The following is a 23,133-nucleotide window of genomic DNA, read 5'->3' as shown; positions in this document are numbered from 1 at the left end:
AGTTAAAAGAAAACTTTGCACTGTTAGTCTTGTGACTGTTTTAAAGAATTAAGCATTCTTTTTTACCCATACTTTGAAATGTCTTAATTTACATAATCATTTTGGTTTGCTTTTGTTAGCTACTGATGCTAAAGAACGGCAACACTGGGTTAGCAGGCTACAGATATGCACACAGCATCACACGGAAGCTATTGGAAAGGTATCGCATGACTGATATTTTCATGGGCAAAAATAACTTAGGCTGGTGGTAGTAGTAGCTGCAAATACAACTATACTGTTATCTAAGAGAAATACTACAAAAGGGTGTGTGGTTGGGCTTGAAACTTATGTCAAGAAACATTTTTCTGAGTAGTAGCTGACTTGTAATAAATATGCATTAGGAATGAAACAAAGTGAAGTCCGTTTGCCTCTGAAGATTTGAATGGTCTTCCCTGAGCAGGTACTAGTGAGCTGGTGTTTGAGCAGGAGGCATTGCTGAAAGATCAGAGTGTTAGCCTAGTATTGTCGGGTAATTTTTTTTAATGGATGAGGAAACAGGTCATCAGTGTTACTGAAGCCCTTTCATTTTTTTTTTTTTGAGCTTTACCTTTTTTTTAACCTTTGTAGTGTGTGGGGTTTTTTTGGTTTTGTTTTTTTTTCCTAAAACCACTCAACAGCCTACAAATATATTTAGGATGAATTCTCATAAGCAAGACCTCAACACTACATCTGAGAGTTGTTGCTTCTATTTGTTAATCATGTGGTGGTTGCAAATGTAGTTTATTTTATAGAACCTCATGATTACCGTAACACCTATTCTGATACATGGCTGAACCCTTGCTTTTGATCAACATCTTGTTGCTGGCTTTAAGAGATAAGTTCAATGAATAGTTCTAAATGAAATCCCATTCTCTTAAACGTGAACTGTAGGAGGCAGTTTCTAAGTGTTGTTGCAGATCAAGGACTAGTTTTCAAGTCAGAAGTGAGACGTATTGATCAATTTCATTTCACAGATTGTTCATAATTAGACTATAAACAGGGCAACTGTCAGCAGATAGTGCAAAAATTTATTTAGCAGTTGCTACTAATACATTATTAGAGCTTTGTCATCTGTCCTTGCTCTCTAAAAAAATTAAGAATTGTTCTGCTTTATCTTTCAAATTAGAATATTTGCTGGTTATCAGGAATTAGTTTTAAATGTTTCTCAATATGCTTATTTATTCACTAGAACAACCCTCCTCTGAAATCTCGCAGCTTCTCCCTTGCATCCCAAGGAAGTGCCAACTCTCCTGGTGTGCAAAGAAGACCCAGTCAAAATGCAGTTTCCTTTTTCAGTGTTGGACATCACAGATTGCCAACTGGAAAAAGAGTTCCTATTATGCAGCCAGATCATCTTGTAGATGTTAGAGAGGTTTGTATGCCTTAAATTATCTTATAATCTTTCGAAAGAGTTGTCCTATTATTTGTAGGATTGTGAAAAAAAAAAGCTATTCTTAGTTGCATATATTGTCAATAGCATGTCCTAAGCTGCTATTGCACAGGTGTGTGAGGGTAAGTAACTTGCCTTGGCTAATGGTAGAAGTATGTGGTGTATGTTCTATGACTTTTGTACTCTGCAATAATACCCTGAAGCTTAGAGTAGAACTCTGCACATTCTCATTTTTGCAAGTCTTAGCACTACAGGTGACAAGGGAATATCCTTAAGGAAATGTAGCATCACATACTGTGATACTATTACATTGTACACTGTTTTCTCCCCATGTCAAGCTATAGAAGAACTGACTAAGCTGTAATTGTATCTCCTATGACTGAGGAGCAATTAGTCATGACTGAAGTTTAAGAATACAGAAGTACCACTTTTTGGTATGCTAATTCATGTGGACAAATTTTGTAGGGGTGGATGTGACTGAAAAGAGAGCAAAATAAAACTAGTGATTTGGAACCTTTTTTTTTTTACTACACATTCAGATGTAGTGTATTTTGGAGAAAAAATACCTTTTCATCTTGACTGAGGGAATGGCCTGATTAATGATTGTTTAACTGGTGAATATTTACAGTGTAGATCATGCAAATCTAAAGATAATACTAAAACAAAATTTGCTGAATTGCAATCCTGGGTTGTTAGTAGTATTGGTATTAATGAGTATTTTAATATTAGCAGTGTAATTAGCACAGTGTGATACATTTCTTGGCAAAAATAAGTTTCTAATGGATGACTTTTTAATTTAGCAAATAAGGATCTAGGAAGCATGAATAGTTAGAAAGTGAGCTTAGACAAACTGGGACAGAGGAGTGCTCTGTATTGTGAGGATCATTAACCTTAAACTATGTGGCTGAGCATTGTTGTAAGCTCATCAGTGGGAGGCTGTAAATAAGTATTGAAAATACTTTCCCTGGTATGGTATGCTGCCATCGTCATTGTTCCTTGATTTAAATTAAGTGCTGTGGCATAATTATTGATACTCAGTAGGCTAGGAAAAGTGACCACCTCTTTAGACCTTAGGATCTGTGAATCTCTCTGTCCACAGCAGACTGTTCTTGCAAATATCTTGCTGCCATCCTGTTTATATCCTCTAATAGCAGCAAAGTCTCTTTAAAGTGCTGACGCAAAGAGATCTGAAGTCCATCAGGTAGTCAGGAAAACTTCAGCTGGCATTTCTGTGGCTTCTGTTTTTTATGAGCTGGTTCATCTGCTTTATTTTCTGAAAGAAAAGTTTGTCTTCCAAGTTAGTTTTAAAACTGAAGTTTTACAGGTAGTTGCTTTTCGGTTTGATTCATGAAGTGTACCTTTTACTTGTGATAAACTTCTTACTAGTGTGGTACAATTATAACGTATGGTAAACAGTACTTGCACTTTCCTACCTATTGCATGAAAATAGCAACAATACAGAATATAGCATTAATATTTACAGAATTTATGCTAATAACTCTCTTAGTTTTTCTTTATTTTATCTGTTGCTGTATTTTGGTGTTTGAGAAGCTACCTTTAAGTGAGGTAATGTTTCAGAAATGCCTTTTTAACTTTCCAAATGGCAATATGGCATTCAAAATTGGAGGGAGGAAAGAAGAGAGGATGTGAGCTGGAGTAGTGGCTTGCATCCTGTAATTGGGATTCTCACTGGGGAGGAATTAAAGTAGAATAATTTTTCTTAGCATTGCAAAGAACACAGAAAGCTGTTTATGTTCGCTTTCGATTGCTACTGAATTTGGTGACACAGCATGATTATTAACTTAAAATTTTTTGACTTGTACAGATGAAGAATCCTCGGTAATGTTAACTCTTCTGAATGTCAAAGTTTGCTTACCTTTCTGAAGCTGAAAGCCTTATTAGACACAATGCCTACTTTTTTTTTTTTTTTTTAGATACAGTTCAAATACTTAACAGCCATTCACCTGACCTTTACACTTTAGCATGATACAGCTGAAATAGTTACTAATACAGTTTGAGAAGCTGTGGGAAGAACAGCTTCGCTCTGAGTAGTAACTTTTTTTTATTTTTCTGTGAATTACAGTATATCTGAGTCTTAGTCTATTTCCCTTCTAATTCCCCTTTTTCTTGGCCAAATACATGTCATACTGCTGACTTGGATACCTTGCAGGACAGATCTAAGAGGATCTTTATGCTGACTCGCACTAAATGCAGGTGTGTGTGTTTGCAAAGTGAGAACTATAGCCTGTGTGCTTATGATAGATTTTGGGTTTTTAATGACAGTGCTTTTGTCCCCTGGCACTATTTTTAAATTTTTTTTTTTTTTTGACAAGTCTGAGTATATAAACAGGAAAAACTTAGGACTGTTCAAAGTGTGTTCTTTGAAAGGGGAGATGTGCCTCTTTAAACTTCAATGCTGAGTATAGCATGGCTTGTCCTATTGTCTACCTGGATCCTGGAATGAGGTGCCTGGGTGCTACCTCATAGTAAATTATTAAGAGTGAAGATCACCAGAAGGACTGTGGTGATTTGTCAACTAATTATCTGTGGTGGGTTGTTTTTTTTTAAATCCAGCAGAGTTTTTCAAAGTATTGGAAGAAAACTTACACACAAAGATTTATATCACATTCATGACTGGAAGAAAATAAGACACGTGTTCTGATAGCAGCTGGTGTGTTTGCATAGGCAGGGCTATATAAGTGTTTTACTAGCTTTCTGCCCTGTTGCTCTTGGGACATGCTAAGGCTGACTGTGCACAGTTAACTCCACTTCCAAAAAGCCAGTGCTCTGTAAGTTCACACCATAGCATGCTATGTAGCCAAGCCCTAAAATGTTCCACATACCACATACTGTGAACTTGGATGAATACGTATTGTTTAAGTATTTATTACTTAAGTATTTATTGCATAAAACCTTAGAAGCAGCTCCTTGAAGGGACTGCAGACAAAGGTGCTGAAAAAGTAAAATCAGTAAGATAGTGTTATGATTGGTGAATTAAAAAACGTAAGTAGTGCCATAGCAGTTAAATGCATGAGTGCATCTCAGAGTCTTTAAAGAAATTCTCCTGCTCTGCTAAATCAATCTGTTTTTACATTTAACTTAACTGCCAGAACACGTAATGATTGCAGAGTAGTGCTTTCCAGTTACATTAATGCTGCTTGTACCTCCCCAGAAAAGGGACTAGCACGTAAAGAAGTTTGCTTTCAACCCTGTGATTCAAAATCAGGCAATGTTTTGCTTCTTTGAGTACAAAGAGGAAAGTATATAGGTTTTTGGAAGACCACAGTGTGCTGCTTGATGGCTGGTGTGCTTAGCTGATATACTTCTGGCAGGCAAATGGGCTTGCAGGTTCTGTGATGTCAGGTGTGTGAAGGAGGAAAGGAGTTTGGGGGAGAGCAAGGGGGACAACGACAACAGGAGCTTTCTAATTTGAACACATAATGAAGGTGAAAATCCTGCTGTTATTTCTTCCTCTCTGCAAAGTAAACAGTGAGATAGTGATCCTAAGCATGGTAGCAGTGCAGACAGTAAATGAAAATCCAATATGGTTTGACCAAACTGAGTGATACAGGTTTTTTCCTTTAAAGTGCTGGATTTATTCTTGTAGGAGTGAAAAGATCTTGAACCCACTGATAGTAGTACCTCATAGATCCTCTTTCAGGCTGTGCAGAGCACAGAGCTTAATCACTCCTCACAGAGTGTGTGTGGGGTTTTTCCCCACCCTGTCCCTATCAACCAGGCATGAAAGTGTTTGATATTTACTGCAGCAAGTATCGTGTTCAAATTCCGCTTTGCTTTTTTTGAAGTCACTTTGATATTCTTTTCCTTGTTAATAAGGAGCCATGTATTGCTGTGGGAATTTCATCATGCATTTAATGACTCTTTAGTAGCTGCATCAAGAAAAAAAGAGTACTATTAACTTCACATACATCTATTACCTTGTAGTTTTATTACCATGATAAAATCATTTGGGATCCTCTATGTGCATATACGCACATATGACATGACACAGTTCCATCGCCTGATAAATGACTGTTTTGTTTGACAGATGATGTCTCAGGCTGAGGGCCAGCAGAGAGACTTGATCAGGAGCATAGAATGCCTTCCTGTCTCCGGTCACCTTACATCCTTGGATCAAGACCTATTAATGCTCAAAGCAACTTCCATGGCAACCATGAACTGCTTAAATGACTGTTTCCATATTCTCCAGTTACAACACGCTTCTCAACAAAAGGGATCCTTACCAGCAGGTGGGTATAGATGCTCACAAAGAGCAGAACTCTATAACAAATATGAATCCTTTCCTTCTTGCAAAAATACTTGTTCCACTAAATCCAGTTTCACAAGGGCAGACAAAACTGCTGGCTGCCTGGTTTCTCGTGAATTTTTCCAGAGTCTGACTTGCTGGTGTTGGGTAGAATTCCATGCATATTATATATTTTTTTAATTTATTCTATCAAGAACCCTATAGCAGCAGATGCATAAATGTAACATCTAATTGTTGTGGAGCATCTCACAACAGAATAAATTACATAAGGCACAACAGCAAGAAGGCTGCCTTTAGTATGTAATATTCTGAGGCCAGAACAGACTTGTAAGCAAATGCAAATTGGTTGAAGGTGTTAAAAAAAAAAAAAAAAAACCACCAAAAAAAAACAACAACCAACAAAAAAACCCCCAAAAATCCCACCAAAACAAAAACCAAACATATCTCTTTAGCAACCAACCCTCCCAACAAACAAACCAAAAACTCCCCAAGCCCTAGTGCTAATGGGTGTGGAATAACATGCATTCACAGACAGCAGACAAATATGTTGCTTTGTTTGCACAATCCATGCTTTAATGCAAGTAGGTGCTTACCAGAATCATTCCACCTAATTTGTGTGTTGAACTGAATGTGTTCTTTCCTGTTTAAATTCTTTGGCATCTTACTGTGATTTTTTTTTTTTTACGTGGCTTTTTGTGAGCAAAACCACAACAGATATGGTAGCTATGGTAAGTATGTAACAAAGTACACTAATAAATTGTCTCTTATCTCATCATTTCCATATTCCTATCATATTTGTGGTACTTGCTTTGCCAGTGCATATTATTTCAGAGCTGTAATTAGTTTAGCTTCTAAGATGAAAAAGTATGTTGTATGAAAGTATTAAAACTATATAAAAGTAGTTTGTGATTCTTAAATCCCCACAGGCGTTAAAAGAGGATATGTGAATAAGGTGAATGAACTGAAATATAGCAAAAAAGTTAAAAATTTAATTTAAAAAATGAAAAACTGGATGGCACCTCTCCAAATCTTTGTCTGAACCCCAGAGTTACTCACAGTGAAAGGACTCTTCCTATTGTCTGAGGTTTTTTTACCTATTGATGTATAACTGTGGGAGATGCATATCAGAAGTCTTTTTATTTTGACATTTTTGCATGTGTGCTACTAAGGTGGGGTTTTTTGACTCATTACTGTATCTGGTGAAATAAAAGGGTTCAATGAGCACCACTGTAGTAAATTATGAAGAAGATAAGGGTTCTCTGATGAATGTTTTTGTTGGTTTTTAATTTTTTTTAAACTATGCAGGGAAAAGCTCAACTCATCTGACAGCTATTCAGTTGGTATCTGCCTGTTAATGGCAGATTCAAAAACATTGCTTGAAGATGTCCAAATCTTGAAGATTTCTGGTGATATCTGAGAGAGCTGGATGGAGGGGGGAGGAGCAGCAGATTGGATGATACCTTACTAGGCCCAGAGTTAAAACCAGATCATTAAGAGAATACATGTGCCTTTCTGCAGCCTTCCACTCTCCCACTGGTGTGACCTTTCTAGAAACACTGTAATGCGTTTGTTCCTTTCAAGTTTTGTAAAGAGCTTTTTTTCTTTGTGTGTGTTTTTCTTTTTTTTTCTTTCTGTCTTTTTTGGTTTTAAATCCATTTAGCTTAGGCTTCCCCTCCTGACTCAGGAGGGGTACTTTTCCTTCTGGTTCAACTGGTGGAGTCTTTTTGGTAGGCTTCAGAAGTCCATATAGAAAGGAAAAAGGGTTGTGGCTTAGTTCAAATGCCTGCAGGAGGCATTTCTTTATTTAAGTGTATGAAAACATAAAATGATGTAGAAAAAAATCTGACATACAGACTCTTCTATCTAACAAAATATATTCAAGCACTATTTAATCTTCCTAGGATCATAAACACAGGTCAGCATGCTTCAGCTAGATATGAGTGAGGTGCAGCAAGAAGTGATGATGAAGAGGAGACTTGTCTAACAGAACATAAATTTAAACATGAAGTGGGAAAAAAGTATTCTTGGGTCTGTTAAAGTGGTACTTGACTGCTAAGAATGTGTTGCGAAAGTGCTTGTCAGGATTAGAAATTTTGTAAGAGTGCCAGTTTGCTCTAAATTGTTAGAAGACAAAAAAAACCCACAACAGAAAAGTGAAAATACTGCCCCAGCTGTAGCATGTATGGTACCTCAAGGTGTACCATAAATCACAAACTTAAAGATGAACAGTAAAGTTGCAGCTGTTAAGTTTTCCTAAATTCAAGTCAAAAGTGGCAAAATGCACTGGATTGTAAAAAACAAAACAAACCAAACCCCACTACGTTATTATAAAGGTGAATTGCAACAACAATTTGCAACTCTTGAAGCAAAATGTTGAAAGTGAAGACTATAAACTGAGACCTCTGTGTTGTAGCAGAGGAAGTGCAGACAACTCAACTGTTTTAAAAAAAAAAAAGGGGTGAATATTTTCAGAGGAAGAAGAAATCACAAGAGAATAACTTGTGCCTACCCAGAATAGTCCAGAGCAGATTTGAATGTGATCTTCCAGTGGAGGAGAAGTATTAAGCTGGTAACCCATCTACTTAAAGATTAAAACACAACTGGTAGCTCAAAGCACTTAAACCCTCCTAGAATTTAACAGCAAAAATTAAGTGTAACTTAATAAGTCGCATCATTTTAGAAGTAGCTGATAGGGAGTATAAAAGGGAGGCTACTTGTTAAACTCGAGCTAATATAGAGGAAGTGTGTGTGGATTAAATGCAACCTGGAACATGTAATTAAAAATTATTGTGTTGAAAGTTACAGCTCAAAAGTAGGTGTTGTGAAGAGGTTTTAAAGATGAGTAAAACCTTTACAAAAAAAGTGTGACAGTGACATTCTGAACATCTTTTTGACTTCTTTGAAACCTTTGTTTAAATAGCTTAAACTGCTGAGGGATTCTTGTTTCTTGATATGTAATGGATTAATGAGTAATAGACTTGCTGAAAGTGAATTTATGTTGCTGCAGAGAAAGTTGTCTTGTCCCCTTAGTAAAGCTGGACTTTTTTCCTGCCTCAGTATTTTCCTGGTGGAAATGCTGCTGTTTATCTGAATTAAGCTTACGCTGCTTGTTGTGGTTGAGGATGTGACCTAGTTCCAGGTAATAGAGGTCTGAAAATAAAGGATTGTGTATCGTATAGGAAGAGACAACAGACACCTCAAGTGTAGGTTCCTAAGCTCTGGAAACTGCTGTGTGGTGGTAGAAATTCAGGTTTCCTAATAATTTCTGTGTCCGCAAGCCAGCCATGGTGGTTTGTTAGTTTGTGTATTCTTCAGTAAATATTGATTGGAGTCACCTGTACATTTATTAGCCTTTGAAAAATAATGGAACATTTCTATTATTAATGAGGAAACTGATCTGTTCTGATAAATTAGCTGGGGGTAACTAGAGATGCTGGAATCATCAAGTGGGTAATAGCTTTCCAAGCCCTGCAGCTTTTTTTTTTTTTTTAGCAACTATTATTTATTCAACAGTGTGTGCTTGCCTTCTTTGCAGCAAGAAAAGACAAGTACCCTCTCCAGAGGAAACACTGGCAACAAAACTTTTTTTGCTTTAGCTCTTTTTGTCTAGAACTGAGCTGGGTTTGAGGAGCTGATAAATGGTGGGCTGCTTTTTTTTTTGGTACCAGTTAAAGAAAATTGAGGGTTACTTAACATTCCCATGATACTGGGTTCTTCCTGTAGTGTCTGATTACACCTTTCATGACACCAACTAGTTTCTCCAGTCCAAGTTGCATGTATTACAGCTCACCAATCGCAGTGTTTGTGCTAATGATCACTGAAGGTGGTGTCTCATTGCACCACCTTTGTTTAGTGGCTGCTGAAGGGATTGGCTGCAGGAGGAATTGGCTGCTTTCAGCTAATTCCTTAAAAAAAAATAGCTCTTTTGTGAGAACTGCTATTTACCGACCTTCCAGAGGATGAGCAAGTTTCAGCGCAAACTTTCTTTTGCTTCAGGAACGACGATCAATTGGCTGGAACCGAAGATATCTCTGGCAAACCACTTCAAAAATGGAGCAGCTCAGAATTTCCCAGCAGAGATAAACAAGCCAGCATCTGTCAGAGAAGAGCAGTCCATTGCAGAGCCCTGCCAGCTAACAAGGGTAAGGTAATGTGAACATCCCGTTTCTGTGGGGAATTATTTTGAGGAATATCTGTAAATATTTCAATCATGTTATGTGAAAATGATTTAATGCCAGTTGTTCTCACACTTTTTGATTAACTGTGTTGGAGAAGGAGTGAGTACGGTTGTAGTAAATGAAACTTTCTACCTTGCTTTTTCAAGAAATTCTTGCTGCTTTCTGTAACTAGCTGTCAAATGGAGGGAGCCAATTTGGATGGTAATGCAAGGAGTTGAAATAGGCAGTATTCCCTTGCATTTTGATCTAAAACAAGTGGATACTGAAGTGCAAAAAACCTAACTGGAATTCACGACACTCTCAAAATAGGCCTGAGAAGGACTGCCTAAGCAGATGAAGGATGAAATTGCCAGTGTCCAGTTATTAAATCTCCCTGTCTTTCTTTTCTAGCTCTTGCTCCATCTGTTTTTCTTAATCTGAGCAACTCTCATCACTTGACTCCAGGATGGCTTAATGTATTTGAAATACAGCTGCAGTCTGCATCATTATAACTGTCAAAATTGTTTTGAAGTGCAAAATACTAAATTAAAATACTATCAGGGTTTATGATAACATGTTTTCCTAACTAAGCTAGAAAATCATAATTATATTCTTTTTATACTAGCTGGTTTTGCACAGTTGTTTGGCTGAGACTATCATTGTGAAGAGATAATGTGCTGTTGTACGTTTCTGCAACAGCACTGTGCTATCTTACAGCAAAATCGAAACAAAAATATTTTTTTCACTTGCTATAGTTTATAGATTTTTTTTTTTTTAAGTGGATCAGAGTAGTTGCTACTAAGTTGAAAAAAAAATGAAACCAGGAGCTTTCAAATAAATCATTTAATTGCTTCCTTCTAATAATTAAGCAAGTATGGTTCAAGTGCTTAATGTATATCATTGTCTGTATTTGGGATATGACTAGTCTCATCACTCCTCTCGGATATTTTCAGCTCCCTTATTTATAATAGCAGAACAACACAGCATTGGAGAGGAGTCACCTGTGTGATACTGCAGTTTTCATCAGGGTTTGAGCTCTGTGTCAGCGCTTGGCTCCCTGCTTTTGGTGGTTGAGTGTTCATAAATTTGCCTTGAGCCCAGGATAAAGAGCTTTGCTTAGGCAGATGATTGTTGCTGCCCTCCTGTGGCATTCAGTGCCTCTCCCCTTGGCATCTGCCTCCCTCCAGCTGTTTGCCCCAGGAGGATGCTGCTCAGATCCCTAGGAATACCACCATCCCTTCTGCCTGAAGCATCAGCTTTCTGCTTACAGGGTAAAGGCTGTTAAAGTGGTACTAATATTTCTGCTAGTGTTTCTGGGTGCTTTAGTTATATTAACAGGCAAGCAGCGTGTGTGGTGTATGTGTGGGGGTTTTTTGTTGTCGTTTTTATAAAAACCACTCCAAGCTACTCTTCCTTTTTCCTTTACTGTTACGTATTGGCACTAACAGCAACATTGATAATGCTTGTGAAGAGTAGCCTGCAGATACGTTGATTGCCTGTCATTGGGCATGACAGTAACCAAGTATCTAGGAACTACCGTTTGCTACAGCCTGTGGAGTAATAATGGCAACTCTGGAAAGCCTGAAGTAGTGTGGAGGTGGAGAGGAGTTACTGAGGTGGTTGGAATTTCTGCTAGCTTTTCCTTCGCTGTTTTTATGTACATGTTACATGCTTGCAATTCTGTTAGCTCACAAAACTTACAGGAAAACAGGTTGTATTTACTTTTAAGCTTTTTTTTTTTTTCTTTTCCTGTGACCCATGTGAGAGGTGGTAAGAAATCTTTTCCTGAGTCTGCTAGAGGAAATCTGAGCTGACATCTTAATGTCCCTTTACATTCTTCAATTGTTGTTTATCGTGGGGGGATTCCATCACACAGCTCTCTGCAGGGGTTTATTTACATAGTCTTTCATACACGGACAGTTAAATACAATATGAAATCCATATTGAAGATTGTCTGGCCAGTCACATCTTTGAGCTGATGTTTATGGCTCTTGTCCCAGGAACCTGAAGAAATAAATCCAGATGAGGAGCTGGAGGATATCTGTGATGATAAAGAAGATGATCTAGGAGCGGTAGAAGAACAGCGCAGTGTTATCTTGCATCTCTTGTCTCAGCTGAAGCTTGGCATGGACTTAACAAGAGTAAGTAACTGAAGTGTGAAGACTGGCTTCAGTAAAAGTGTAGTGTTGTTTTGAACTCCACTCCTGTGTTGAACAGTATTGTGTTTAATATGAAATTGTGGCCTGTAGCACGATCCGATGTCCCAGGACATAGAAGGTTTTCAGTGAAACATGCTGAGGGACTGGATTTTCTTCAGTGCAACTGACCTTATCTTTTCTATTACATTCTCTTTGTGTTTTCTACTTTGTTTTTGTTGGCTTTCCTGTAATGGGCTGTTTTCTTTCCTGTGTTTGCATTTTACTATTTCCATGCTGGTTTTGACAGCTTTCTCATATTTTTGTCTTTTTGCTTTCCTTCTGTGATCTTTTTTTCACTTGATAATGCTTTACATTCAACTTGCATAACCCTATACCTGTATTCATGCTGCTTCTGGAAAGTTTTCTTTTGTTTCCCCATTATCAGATGTCTGTTTATGCCTCTCCGTCCTATTCTTATTTCTGTGTTTGCCCACAGCTATAGCAAGCAGGAGCAAAGTTATACTGGAAAGAAGTGGGTTTGGCACTTCAGTGCAGATCTCAAAAGCAAGCAGCTTTGAAAAATTAACGCTCAGTTGCTAATAGACACCTTGGGCAGCAAATCTGGGAAAATCTGACTGCTACCAATTTATGTTCAATTCACTCTAGTAAAGACTTGTTACCATAAGCACTAGACACTTCTAAATGAAAAAAATAGACTTTATAGTGGAATAGAATGAGGAAAGCACTCTCTTGGAGTTATGGATCATAATTTTTTTTAAGCTATGTTTTTTGAGCACTAGCTACTTGGCCACTAGAAACACTTGTGTTGTGGAGGTTACATCTCACAGTTTAGAAAAATAGTGGTATGAATGGGCCCTGCTGCCTGTGAGTCAGACTTAAAACCCTGCTGCTTAATCAAGAATTCATTAAGTCATTATTTCATTCAGATTGGATTTGGTCTATCTTTTTCTCTTAATTGCAGCAAATTGTCAAGTCTGTCTACCAGTGGTGACTTTTGGCTGCGTGTGTAGAATTGTCTTTAGTTCAGAGCAGGCAAAGCATTGAAATGCGACAAACATGACTTCAAAACAGGTGACAAAGTTGTTGGAATCACATTTAGCTTAAATATGTGGGTACTGAAATGAAAAGCAACTTTAACATTCCAGGTTGGTGTTGCAACAACATGGCAAGTATATTCAGTTTATTAAGAGCCTTAGGTCTGTGCTCTACCTCTTTGAATGCAGCTGATTTAAATGGATGTTTGAGACACCCTGTGTTGCTCTTAACAACAGTTATGTGAGGGTTAGTTGCCGCTACAGGGAAGGAGAAGACTGATGATACCCACAGCCTCTTACTCTACAGCATTGCTCTTGGCCCAGCAAAGGACAGAACTGCCAGTTTTTATAGTGTTGTTTGTAACTGGGAAGGTATAAGGTTCTCTGCTCAGAGGTACAGGATCAACCTATGCTATGTTATTTCTCGTGGCTGCTTGTCTGAGTTGCTGTGGTCAGAGAGACTCTGCAGGCTCTCAAGAGCACTAGCATAATTTTCCTGCTTTTCTCTCCAGTAGACAAAACCTTTCCTAATCTCTGCTCTGAACCTTCCTTGCTGTAGTTTGAGCTCCTTCCTGCTTGTTTTTTCCTACACAGACATGTGAGATACATTGTCTCTTTGCAGCTCTTTCATGTTTTTTGAGGGATGCTTAGTCCCTTTCAACCTCTTTAGCCCTGATAGTACTTATTTGGCTTTTTTTCTCCTTATAAATTGCTTTTCTGAGGCCTCTGATCACTGTATTTTGCTCACATCTTAGAAGAGGGGCAGAAAGTTCAGTCTGAATGTGGTGTCCAGAACAATACAGAATCCTCCACCTGAGAACTTCCCCTATAAAAATGCCCATCTCATTGTTTTACTTACTAAAGTTTTGGGGTTTTCTTTTATTTCAGGTGGTTCTTCCCACTTTTATTTTAGAGAAGCGATCGTTGTTGGAGATGTATGCAGACTTCATGTCCCATCCAGACCTCTTCATTGCAATCACAAACGGCACTACCCCCGAGGAGAGGATGATCCGCTTTGTTGAGTATTATCTCACTTCATTTCATGAAGGTCGCAAAGGAGCTATTGCAAAGAAACCATACAATCCGATCATTGGGGAAACGTTTCACTGCTCCTGGAGGATGCCAAAGAGTGATGTAGCTGCTGATGCTGGCAGTAACTTCTCTGTTCAGCCCCCTTCAGAGCAAGTAACTTTGTCTAAAGATACAGAAGGCCAAACAGACCCGGACTACTATACAGTAAAATTTGTAGCTGAGCAAGTGTCCCACCATCCTCCTGTCTCAGGGTTTTATGCTGAATGCCTAGAGAGAAAGATGTGTGTCAATGCCCACGTCTGGACAAAAAGTAAATTCTTAGGAATGTCAATAGGAGTTACAATGATTGGTGAGGGTAAGTGTAACTTCTGTCCTGTATTCGTCTTAGAAGGTTGTTAAAATATTGGTTTGATAGGAAATCTGATGTTATATTCCTATGGCAGAAATACAGATGAATACTGCTTAGTAGTTTTGTTTCAAAGACTTTTAAAATACCTGCTTGCAGATGTCAGTGGGTTTTCAGATTCTTTTTTTTTATGTACTTCTGGTTTTCCTCTAATCTCTGATCTTCAAGCCTTAATGTACAATCATTCAGTGATTTCTTTATTTCTACATTTACAAAGTACAGAAGATACTACAAGTTCTCATTATGAACAGCAACTTTTCATATGGGGGGGAAAAAATTAGACAGGTTTATGCTTTGCCAAAAATCAGGATTATACTTGGAATTAAAGTTTTGACTTTTAAACCTAAGGGCAGTTACTGTGATGTAAACTGGTATTTACGAATCTTTCCAAAGCATTGGACAAGCTAATTTGTATCAGACACTTATCAAATAGAAGTGTTGTTGCATTTGCGTGTATTGCACTTCATGTATCTTACTAAGCAAGTTTTAATTTTAACTAGAGAAATTGGATCCTTTAGTGACAGAGAAGGGTAACTGCCCTTAAACTGTTATTTCCCTTTAGTACTAGTATTTACTGCAGGAGATGAGACAGCATCTCCCATTCTGTGTCCCCAGTTTGTATTGCCCAGTAACTGGGGGTTCCAGGCACTTGCATGTATGTACAACTACGTGCTGGACAAGGGGATGAGCATGGCAGGGTATGTGGAAGGCACATCTCAGTGCTTTGGCCGTACCAGGTAATTTCTGAAGGTAATACCTCCTCTAGGTCATTTCTCAAATCATGTAATAACTTTTCAGAATTTGTCATGTTTTTCATACTTATGTCAGATGCACAGTGATCATGTGCTACAGAGGCATGGGGTGATGCAGACAGCAGTTGGTTGTCATGCTATGTTCTTGTAACGGTAAGAGGTAGATCTTGTGGTGGTGTTTGTTTTTATTTAAATAGGAATCAAACAAACCCAAACATCTTAAAACCCACAGAAAAATGTTACTTTTTAAATGCTATTCTTGACACTTATTGCAAAAACTGTCAGGAAAGAGTTGGGTTTATCTTGGCAGAGGGCTGTGGTAAGGAGAATTATCTCTGCTACCTGTCTTCAGATAGGGTAAGATGTAACATAGGGAGGGAAAACAGGAATATTGACCTTCCTCAGGGTCTGTGGTTCAGCATATTCATTCGTTATTTCCTTATGTCAGCATAAGTCTTGTGTTGCTGTGCTCCAGAACCATCAATAAGAGAGTGACCAGCCCATTTACATACTATGGAAAAGTATGTTGCACAGCACAATATTGTACTTTATGGAGCAGTATTATTAGGATAAATTGTCTTTTCCTCAAAGAAACATAAATTCATGTTATTTAGGTTAGTACTTTCAGAAGAATGTATCTAGAATCTGTAATGTCACTTTTGTATGTGTGGGGTTTTTTTATTCTTTTTGGTGTGAGTGGCTATGAGGCAAAGTAGTTAGATGTAGTATTGGCTCTGTTTAAATTACTCGTTTGGTCTTTTCTAAAATGGTGCTGATTTAGTGATTCTTGTACTTCTTCACACAGGTCTCTTAAGTCTCTTGGAACATGGGGAAGAATACACGTTCTCTCTGCCCTGTGCATATGCTCGGTCAATTCTAACTGTTCCTTGGGTAGAACTAGGAGGAAAAGTCAACATTAACTGTGTGAAGACTGGGTATTCTGCAAGTATTAACTTTCACACCAAGCCCTTCTATGGTGGCAAGTTGCATCGGTGAGAACACCTTTTTTTTCCTGTTTTAGCACATAATCTGTGCTCTAGAACTGCAGTAGCTGCATAACTCCCCCATTCTGTGTGCTGAATAATACTTATTTGATAGTCTGAGAAAATGTAGTTTTTCCTGTTTATAAACACTTGAGGTATTACTGTGCTCTTAAACAATATCATAGCTAAACAACTGCATCTCGTGTGACCCTCAAGGAAAAATCAGGTTACATTTAAAGACAGTAAGGAAATTCCATGTCTGACTCTATTCAAACCACTGGGAAAACAAAGCTCCTGGCTCTTATTCCTGGCTGCCACAGATTGTCTTAGTTTGTTAAAAGTGGGTTAGTGTTTCCTATTTTTCGATTTGCTTTTTGTTTCAAATGAGGTTGATGTTGCTGTCTTAAAAGGTTGCATGTTGTTTGCACTGCAGGGATCATTAGTAAATAGTCTTCTGATACTTACTGGTCTTAGGATTTCTGTATAAGAAACATATGACTATCAAGTTTAGGCAACTTCTAGAAAATGTCTAGGTAAAAATAGCCTTTTAAAGACAAAAATGGTATTTCTCATGGTGGTCATTCTTCACATGTATGCATGTTTAAAAACTAACAGGTAAAAGTTAGAAGATCCAGGAATAGTTTGCTTGGGGTTACTTTTAGCTGATTCTTGGAAGTGTCTGCATACTTGGTGTAAAAGCTTTTGAAACTCATTAACACTGATGTTCTTAAACACTTTATAGTAAGGCTGCTGCAGATAAACCTTGTGCTAATAGAGACAATTAATTGAGGAAAGAGGAGAATTAAGTAGCAGCTACACAAAAAATATCTAATTCCAGAGCATTTTGCACTCAGCCATTTACTGGACAGTGCTTGTTTAAATCTTTCTTAGATTAAATGTGTTAGAGATAATAATGAAATATCTAACAACCTAGAATGTCAGGATTTCTTAAACATGGGTTGCTCTCTCAGCTTGCAAAAAATCAGCACTCTTCTCTAAATCACTTTTCCTGAAACAGTAGGATAAGGCCATATTTGTTGCTTAAAGGAAAACACCTTGAAACTCTTTGCCCCATAAATTCCCATATATGCTTTGAACTCAACCTGCAAGCACAGCTCCTCTGTCCCCATGGCATCTGGAGAACTAAAGCTTACATGTAGCTGTTTTACTTGTGACAATTTTGAAGTGACACGTTTGGGTTTTTTTTTTTCTGTTACTTACAATGTATCTTCTACCTTGCAGTAGCTCCTGTTGTGCCATAAAAAATAAGCGATAGGATGCAATTTTACTTCAGTGATTTAATTTTGGAAACTGTTTTGTTATTTATCTCTCTGAAATTAGTCACAGATGTAGAGGCTTTTTAAAGACAGATCTGTTCAAGGTACTGTAACTATTGAAAATTTGACATGGTGATGATTGGACATTGCCAAAAGAATCTCTTGATGGGGAAGCAGCAGTGTTGTCATGGTTACGCAGAGCGCAAGTGAGTTGCTATGGCAATGTTATAGATTTTTTTGTAGAGTGACCATTGTTGTTAGTCCTCAGCTGGATATTGGCTCCTCCGTCCTGTATGTCTTAGCTTGATGAGATAGAAGACAATGATAACAAACAGCTAGGCATATATCATTCATGCCAAGCTTACAAATAAATGCTAGCAGATTTTTATCACTAATATTAGTTCAGGCAGACATTTTGATCTGCAATTCTGGGAATGGTTTTGTGTCACAGAGGAATGCAACTTAGGTTGCAACTATAGGTTACAATGAGAGTTTAATGTAGCAGCTTGGTACTGCACTTTAGTAGTGAGTGATCTAACTTTGTTCACTTTAAACTGAACAGACACAGTAATTTTGTGATTGGTATTAAAATACTGGATGTCAGTGTTGTGTTGTAACCACACATTGCTTAGGAAAATCAAGCTCTTAAAGTTGTGAAGATGTAGCTGCAAAGTCCAAATGTGCTGGTCTTTGCCATCCTGGGGATTCAGTCTCTTCAGAGACCTCCTGGGAGGACAGGGACTCCACCATGTGTAATAGCTTTGGTGAAGTGTGTTTCGTTTCACAGGACGAAAAAGCAGCACAAAATGAAGGCTGCTTGCTTGTTGCGTACTCTTTCAGTTGTTTTCAGAAACTGTTAGTGCTTGTTAACTTCCACCAAAAAAAGCTTTAGCTTAATGTAAGCATGCTTTTATTGCTCATGTTGCTCCAACTCTGGCCTTCGTTCTTGAATGGATCTTAATTTTTTGTAATAGAAAACGGTGTGTGAGCAGCATGTATTCATCAGTCTGGGGTTTTTCGGAAGATCTTTCTAATGAAGCTAAATTAGGTTTGAGCTGCTGGACCACGGTGTGGCTTCAGCTGCCTCCCACATATGCAAGATGTGGCAGAAACCCTGGCTGCTGCCTCTTGCTCTGGGCTGGCTGCGAGCTTTTCCTGCTTGCTCTGGGGATTCCATGCAGGTCTGATTTGACTGGCAGCCAGTATTTCTGTGCTGGAAGGTCTGGCCTGTGATACTCATTTTGTTGCCTGAGAAATTAATTTCTCTGTTTTGATGCTAGGCTTGGGGGGTGGGGTGGGGGTGGGAGACAGGTAGATGTAGACACAGCTGGAAGTGACTGGTGCATGTGGAAGAAGGGAAGCAGCATCTGCGTGTCCTGTGCTTCCTTCTTCCTCTGAGTGTGTCACCACGCAGCCAGCATGGGCAGGGAAGGGGCATGGAAAAGCTGCTTTCCACTCTTCTGTGTGCAGTTGTTCAAAGGAAGTAAGAGCAAACCAGTGGTGTGCATGTTAGATATTACTAGCTGCACATAATGTGTGAAAGGAGATGTAATGTGTGCTTTGTGTGATCACTGATGAAATACGGGAAGGGGAGCTGGAGAGTGGTGTGCTGTGGTGTGCTTGTGTATAGGTAACTGCAGTTTAGTTGGAGCTGGAGAAGTGTCCTTTGGAATGCTGCAGCACCTTACAAGTGAGAATGTCTCAAGTCTTGTTTGCGTAGTGTGCAGACCCTCTTGTTTCCTCTTTCTAGAGAGCAGTTCTGTCTAAGGGTCATAATTTGCTTGCCTAGCAGTGCTTGGTAAGCTTCCACTCCTTCATTCAGGATGATGTGAGTGTCAGGAGGTCTTTGGACAGGTCTTGACGTTAAGAAGAAAAATATGTATCAATGTGTGTAATTATGGTGATACTTGAGCATTTGTCCAGCACCTTGAAGGCAATATTGCATATCAGAAAGATATTTAATATCTTGTTATTGACAGTTTTCTGTGCAGGGATAGGAAGGAAAACCAGTTCGGATTCCTAGTTTCCTACCTTGCTTTCTGCCTTTGTGTGTCTGCTGCTTATGTGAGCAACTATGTCTGAGACCGTAAGATACATTCTTGATAGAAAGTTTAATTTTTAAAGTCTGAACTAGGTATCAGATGTGATGTTTCAAGTGGAAATGATCAACTGCTTGTTACATGTGAACCAGCCTGTGTTAGTTTCTTCTTCGTTTTCAATTCCCTTAAAAGGTTTGAAACAAGTTTAAGCTGAAGCCAAAAATGGAGTTTCCTGGGTAACGTGAAGAGAGCTAGAGCAATGAGTGAAAGTCACTTTTCTCTTTGAGCTTCTCCATGCAAATACAATTCAAGTAACACACACTTTTCAGGCGTGTGACAAGTTTGCAAACTCATTCAGAGTTAAGTTGAGTGATTATGCAAGGAATCTTCAGCCATGGCCTTTTAAAAATAAATTGCTTTCCTAGAGTCACAGGTGAAGTGAAGCAGAACATGACAAACACAGTGGTATGCAGAGTGCAAGGGGAGTGGAACAGCGTGCTTGAGTTCACCTACAGCAACGGAGAGACAAAATACGTGGACTTGACAAAGCTGTCTGTGACAAGAAAACGAGTCCGGCCCCTTGAGAAACAAGGACCATTTGAGTCTAGGTAGAGTATGTGTTTACTGTTGTCTGACCCTTTTTCCTAAGCAGTCTGATGAATGCCTTAGGAGAATCTGCAAATGTAAATGATGTTTGTGGATGGTGCTTAGCAGCAGTGATCTTAATTGTTAATTTTTTAAAAAACAAGAAACAAGTGCATAGTGAAAAACAAGTGTAGGCATATGGTTGTCTCCTCTATTCATGGATGAGTTCTTTTATGAGTTCATAAAGTGCCGGCTAGAACAGAGCCTCCTTATTTGCTTTGGTTTTAACCATCAGCTACATAGGGGGCAGCCCCTGACAAGGGAGACCCTCACAGGAAACTGCTTAAACTGCTTGTTGCACAACACTTCCATAGCAACTTTAAAGGATATATAAACAGACATTAGATTGGCACAGCCAAAGCCTCGGAGCCACGAGGATCCACTCCTAATTGCTAGCGTAGCTGTGAGACTTGGCCGTGAGCCCTTCCACATGCACTGCACCATTGTGCTCTGACCTGGGTTGGTTTGTCTTGTGTAAGTGGAGGGAGTGCTTCTGTCCAGAAAGAACTGCATGTGGCAATCCTGTAGTTTGAGGTGGCAGGCTGAGAAGTAAAGTTAACAATTGGTTTTGTAGGAGGCTGTGGCAGCATGTAACAGAGTCTCTGCGGGATGGAGACATCGATAAGGCTACAGAGCACAAACGAGCCCTTGAAGAACGACAGAGGAATGAAGAGAGGCTTCGTGCTGAAACAGAAACACCTTGGTGTACTAAATACTTCCTTAAAGAAGTAAGTTCCCAAGCAGCTAGCTGTTGACAAAGGCAGAGCTATAGTTAAAGTAGGTGCACATATGGGTCCATGTCCTGTCAGAATATTTGTCCTTAGATCTTACAGTTTAGCTTCAGAGTAAGGTGAGCACTCCCAAACATGTAAAGGTATGACTTCACCCTTCACTTCCCAGACACTTTGATTTTTGCAATTCCCTTGCAACAAAATGTTTGCCTGTTTTGTAGTCCAGTTTCTCTTAATAGGCACTTCCTCATGACACATGGAAAAGAACTTTACATGTACACATGTAAATAGACTGTAACAATAAATACCTAAAGAAAACAATCAGTATTACTAATTTTTCTTGTTTTGTACATATGAACCCAAGATATTGGCAAGAAGGAACATGAGTCCATTCTCAACTTAAAACCTTTTCTTGTATGTTTTATTTTGGATGGAGCTTATTTGTTCAATGGCTTAACCTGTATTTCAGTAATGGTAGTAATAATAACATAGTAAGATTTTTAACAAGGTGAACTGCAGCCTACCCAGGAAGACTGGGGGCTGCTGATATGATAACCTTGAAATAGTCTTTCCTTGTGATCCAGATGATGAGACCCTGCTTGTGTAGAGAGCTTTGCTGAGCCTCTTGCAAGAGGGGAGGACTCAACTAAAACTTATGCTGTAGTAGTTTAGATTCTCCTTGTAGTGAAAGCTTGATCTGTTACAGTGCACTAATGTAACTCCCCCTTCTTATTCCCATATCTGTGATCTAGCAAGGATTTAAAGCATAGGCTAAAAAGTTTTTCCTTGGGTTTATTCCAGTTTTATATTTTACAGTTCAGGACTCTGTTAGCTGCAATAAAGGTTTTTGTTCTCTGAAGCTATGTTAGTAGACTTAGATATTTGGACTGTTAGTATCTAGATTTAGAAGAAGTGAAATTCTGTTGCTAACCTGAGATACAGATCTATTCAGAAAACGTTTAAACATAATCCTGAGCTGCTTCATTTCTAGGTAAGTAGTTGGGCTGTGTTAGAGCTGATCGTCCTGGATAGTTGCCTCTCTGCTGACTTCTTGTTTGGCTTTCTGAAATGGAGTTGAAAAGCATGGCTTTCCATCTGGGCTAATTACAAGTGCAGTTGATTCCCAGAGAGTGCTGTGGCTCGACAAGAGTCCACACGTGTTCTGCAGTAGTCTCGGAAGCCTGTAGCATTGATCTCTGTGTCTTAATCTGTGAGGGTCAAAGGTATAAGCTATGTCCCTCCCGTTTTCACAGCTATCAGTCTAACAGTTACGTGAAGGGAATTCTCCTGGGGCAGTGTCTTTATTATAACCATATTTTCTCTTTAAATTGCAGGGAGATGGCTGGGTTTATCATAAACCCCTCTGGAAAGCAGTCTCTGCTGCACAAACTCAGCAAACGGACACTAACTAGATGCTTTAAAATGAGTTTTCTGATTTTCCTCTCCTTTTCCTCTGTTTCTCAAAACACAGTAATCGCACTGAGTGTCCCCTTTTTATGTATTTGTGGAAGTTTAAATAAGCATAAAGAAATGAATATACTAGGGCACTTTAAAGCTATTAAAAAAAGATTTAAAAAAAAATTACAGTTGTAGAGACAAACTTGCCAGGTACATTCAACCAACTTGTTTTTTGTATGATCGAAAAGATTTATCTGGATTGTGTAAGATTCTTCTAAATAGATCTGATTGCAAAAGCTGCCTAAGAGAAGAAGGAACCATTAGATTTTGGAGTGACATGGGAACTTTTTGCAGAATCTGCGTCAAGTTCTTTAATAACTGAAACCTGCTCATACCCATGTAGACAACAGCAACAAAAAATTGCTGCTTTTATGCCCAGTGATTAAACTTTTTGGTGAAAACTGGAGGGCGTTTGGAAGATGTGCCTGAAATCAGTGTTAAGAAACAACTGGATCGTGATGACTTTTTTCTTCAGAGAGAATGTGTGCATGCATCGGAGGAATATGGGATATATGTAGAGACTACCTTTTTTATGGATTTATAAAAGCAATTAGAATTGTAACCATGGAGAAATTTTTCCTCTGAAACATTTTAATATACTTGAAATAATTGACTTGAATTGGAAAAGTAATTTGAACACTTTTCAACTCCTAATTTTATTAAATCTCTTTGAGTGACTTTGATTTTTCTCATGTTATGATGTAATGAGGTTTGGCCTTTTTTTTTCCTCCTCCACCTTCCCTTCCTGAGGACTAAGGCTTTCAAAATGAACAGAAAACATACAA

General features: G+C 38.5%; 1 protein-coding gene across 1 annotated transcript in view; it reads left to right on the top strand.

Annotated features, from left to right (window-relative positions):
• Window positions 1-22,471, top strand: part of OSBPL11 (oxysterol binding protein like 11) — a 34,029-nt gene extending 11,558 nt beyond the window's left edge. The window contains exons 4-13 of the mRNA XM_026852908.1: window positions 120-199; window positions 1,208-1,390; window positions 5,457-5,658; window positions 9,672-9,817; window positions 11,833-11,973; window positions 13,914-14,412; window positions 16,021-16,207; window positions 19,940-20,122; window positions 20,734-20,887; window positions 22,225-22,471. Coding sequence (XP_026708709.1) covers window positions 120-199; window positions 1,208-1,390; window positions 5,457-5,658; window positions 9,672-9,817; window positions 11,833-11,973; window positions 13,914-14,412; window positions 16,021-16,207; window positions 19,940-20,122; window positions 20,734-20,887; window positions 22,225-22,302 — 1,853 coding nt within the window. The 3' untranslated portion in view covers window positions 22,303-22,471. The remainder of the gene's footprint in view (window positions 1-119; window positions 200-1,207; window positions 1,391-5,456; window positions 5,659-9,671; window positions 9,818-11,832; window positions 11,974-13,913; window positions 14,413-16,020; window positions 16,208-19,939; window positions 20,123-20,733; window positions 20,888-22,224) is intronic.
• The last annotated feature ends 662 nt before the right edge of the window (window positions 22,472-23,133 follow it).

Source organism: Athene cunicularia, assembly GCF_003259725.1.
Source record: "Athene cunicularia isolate RWA chromosome 7 unlocalized genomic scaffold, athCun1 chr7_part1, whole genome shotgun sequence".
Classification (NCBI taxonomy): domain Eukaryota; kingdom Metazoa; phylum Chordata; class Aves; order Strigiformes; family Strigidae; genus Athene; species Athene cunicularia.
The sequence above is the reverse complement of the archived record's forward strand: the minus strand, read 5'-3'. Positions and strand labels throughout refer to the sequence as shown.